This window comes from Otolemur garnettii, unplaced genomic scaffold (genome assembly GCF_000181295.1).
Source record: "Otolemur garnettii isolate 467f Iridium unplaced genomic scaffold, OtoGar3 scaffold00178, whole genome shotgun sequence".
NCBI lineage: Eukaryota > Metazoa > Chordata > Mammalia > Primates > Galagidae > Otolemur > Otolemur garnettii.
Genome location: NW_003852573.1, coordinates 2,453,176 through 2,456,756, shown reverse-complemented (window position 1 = coordinate 2,456,756; position 3,581 = coordinate 2,453,176). Strand labels below are relative to the sequence as shown.

General features: G+C 35.8%; 1 protein-coding gene across 2 annotated transcripts in view; it reads left to right on the top strand.

The window, feature by feature from the left end:
* The window catches only part of INTS7 (integrator complex subunit 7), an 89,454-nt gene that overhangs the window by 23,022 nt on the left and 62,851 nt on the right, over positions 1–3,581 (top strand). Inside the window, exon 3 of one of the 2 annotated variants that reach the window (XM_003800520.3) lies at positions 2,392–2,529. In XM_003800520.3, the coding sequence (XP_003800568.1) occupies positions 2,392–2,529 (138 nt within the window). Of the gene's footprint in view, positions 1–2,391; positions 2,530–3,581 lie in introns of those variants that run through there. The other variant, XM_023519486.1, reaches the window with a different exon arrangement.

Sequence of the window (3,581 nt, the reverse complement as noted above, 5' to 3'; positions counted from 1 at the left end):
AATTCCTGAGAGGAAGAATGCTCGACTATTAAAATATCTTTGAAAAGATATTGAACATATAAGTGGTTGTGTTGTCATTCCTTCTACTATGAAATGTTTTGACTAGAGTACTGTGTTTCATAAAGCAGATATGAGACTTCTTTAGATTTAAAGTATTTTGAAGGACTGTGACTTTTTGTTGAGAAGTATTGTATTATAGTCCTAAAAATATTGTTAAGGAGAATAACTAACTCTGCAAAGAAAGGATAGGACCTGATAATCAATAATAAGTACTTTTGAGTATCACATTGAGTAGAAGATTCTGTGTAGTTTATTATTTAAGCAAGATAAAGTGCGGACTCTGACCTCAAGGAACTTGCTTTCTAGAAGAATGTATTAGTAAAAACCAGCTGGGCACAGTGGCTTGCGTCTGTAATCCTAGTACTTGGGAGGCCAAGGACGAAGGATTGCTTTAAACCAGGAGTTCAAGACCATCCTAAGCAACAGCAAGACCCCATCTCTACAAAAATAGAAAATTAGGCAGATATATGCCTGTAGTCTCAAGCTACTCAAGAGGCGAAGGCAGGAGGAATTTCTTGGGCCTAGGAATTTGAGGTTGCAACAAGCTGTGATGACACCAACTGTGTTCTAGCCTGACTAGAGTGAGACACTGTCTCAAAAAAAAAAGAAACTCATGGAAAACAGTGATGCCTTTAAACACCAAGCAGTTTTAGAGTCAAAATGATTTAAACTTGAAAAGGGGAGAGAAAATAGGGAAGAAAAAAAATCTTTTAAATATGTTCTGTTTTTTTATCTGTTGCTTTATACTTGTAAATTAAAACAGTAAATGGAAGAAGCTGGAAGATTTTCATGTTTGAAATATAATGCTATGAGTTATACTATCAGAAGTAGTTTAAGAAAATAGTGATCAATGGAATTATGCTGCTTTGCCCTTTTTAATTATGTAGTAACAAACTTTTCTTTTGTTTTTTTGAGACAGTGTCTCACTATGTCACCCTTGGTAGAGTGCTGTGGCATCATAGCTTACAACAGCCTCAAACTCTTGAGCTTAGTGATTCCTTGCCTCAGCTGCCCAAGTAGCTGGGACTACAGGTGCCTGCCACAATGTCCGGCTATTTTTTTTTTTTTTTTTAGACAGAGTCTCACTATGTGGCTCTCGGTAGAGTGCTGTGACATCACAGCTCACAGCAACCTCAAGGTCTTGGGCTTAAGAGATTCTCCTCCATCAGCCTCCCAAGTAGCTGGAACTATAGGCGTCCGCCACAATGCCTGGCAATTTTTTGATTGCAGTTGTCATTGTTGTTCAGCAGGCCCCTGCCATGCTTGTCCACCAGCCCTGGTGCATGTGGCTGGGGCCCTAACCATTGGGCTACAGGTGCAGAGCCAGTAGTAACAAACTATTAATCAAGATGTATTTATATTAGCCTTGTCCAGTCTTTTCTGGTATAGTATATTGGACTAATAGCCAATTACTCATTCATTTGTAAAATACGTAATTTCAAAACTTTCTTTTCAAAGTGATTATAAATTACATAATTATAATAGATGCCATTTTAGTATCTTGTTTATAAGAAAGCTGCTACTAATGTCCAGTTGATTATATCTTTGTGAAATATATAGGTGGTGACCTGTCACATTGGTTACTTAGGATATTGACTTTGAAGAAGATTGTCTTGTGAGGACATTGTAGATTTTGGTTTTTGCAATGTTTTATAGGTTTCTGAAATCCATGCCTTTCTACTGAAAGGGTATTTCAAGCTGTACTTTCTATAGTTTACAAACAATAGATTTTTTTTCTTTTCTAAATTTATAATTTTGTTATAAAGTGGACTATATTTTTCAACATCCCTTGATGTTGCAGATTCTGGGCTGGGCCCCAGGGCGTCCTCTACCTTTGTTCTCTTTGAAAATTATCAAATCAATATTTACTATTGTGGAAGAAAAGATTGTAGGAAGTCCAAGGATTTTTTTTTTTTTTCCACTTTGTGGGCCTGCTTAATAGAAAATAGGTTATATTCTTAATGCTTTGCTAAAATGGAATTCTTCATGTAACATTGGACAATTGATATTTCAATTCTTTAATAATTTAGAAGTCTCTTTCCTGGGCCCTGTTTGATACTTGGAATGTACTTCAAGATGATTTTTTAAAATCTTTGCTTGTGTTAGATGAGCCATTTTAATTTTTCTGACATATCAATGTACACATTGAAATGTGTACAAGTGTTCAGAATTTGAGTCACTGCTTTACCTAAAGTTTTGCTTTATTAGCCTAAGATTTATGGAACTACCTATAAACTTGAATTTTGGTAATCCAGCTTTGCCTTGCCCCTTCCTTTCCTTACTTAGAGTTTAATATATTTCCATTCCTCTTGGGTTTCTCTTCTTCTGTAGGATGTTGGGAAGTCTGGCATCGATAATTCCTGAGAGGAAGAATGCTCACCACAGTATTCGTCAGAGTTTGGATTCACATGATAATGTAGAAGTTGAAGCTGCTGTTTTTGCTGCTGCAAACTTCTCTGCACAGTCAAAGTAAGCGTGGGGCTTTTAGTAATTTGGCCTTCCAGGAAAAGTTTTCGAAGGAATAATCAATGTATATAAACACATACACAAGGGATACAGACAAAATGTAAATGGCAAGGTATATTTTTCAAGAGGTTTTATATCTGTGGGGAAATAAGACTTAAATACACAAATTAGAAAATTTAAGTATAAAAGGTCACGTTACTTATAAGTGAAATGAGTTTCCAGAAGCATAAGATCAGCATAGATGAGTTAGAGAAGATTTCATTGGGTAACAGAAGCTTTGTCCACTAACAAGCCTTTCCCAAACAGACATTTATAATACAGGCAGTCCCCAGGGTATGGCTGGCTGGCCTGCTTTACGGTGTTGTGTACTTACAAAAGAGCTCCCAAGGCTCTCCATAAGGATAATTTGTAACTAAATAACTAAATTAATAATTCAGGAACTAGTTTCTTCCACACATATAAAGAAACCCACATGGCACAGGTGGTTTGTTGCCGTGATATCTTTCCGCTAGCAGCTGGTCTCACTGCTCATGCAGTAACTTGTGCATAGCATCACTTTTGTCTTATTTGTCTGACTTTGTGAGTCTGTGTTTACCCTTATGGAGACTGTGTCTCCGAAGAGAAAATCCACTAACGTCCAGATGAGTCTGCAGTGAAGGGAAAGGTGATTGCAATGGAAACAAAAGTAGAAATAATTAAGTGTTTGGAGAAAGGCTGGATGCCATCGTTGATTGGGAAGCATTAGGCTTCAGTTAATCAATTATAAAGGATAAAGTAAGAATAATGGAGCATGTGTGAAAAGCAGTACTCCAATGAAAGCTTTAGTTATTGCTAAGTAGTGTAAAAGATTAATTATTGAAATGGAAAGATAATTTGGCTAGGAGATCAAAATAAATTTTAACATTCCTATTAGATGAGCTTTGATACATTCGGTGAGTGTTAATCTATTTTTTGAAATTTCTCTGATCTCTGATTTAACCATTTTTAATATAAATTTGTTTTTATGCTCTGTTTGTTTGAATTAAAAGAAAGAGCATAATAGTTTCTATAATTTA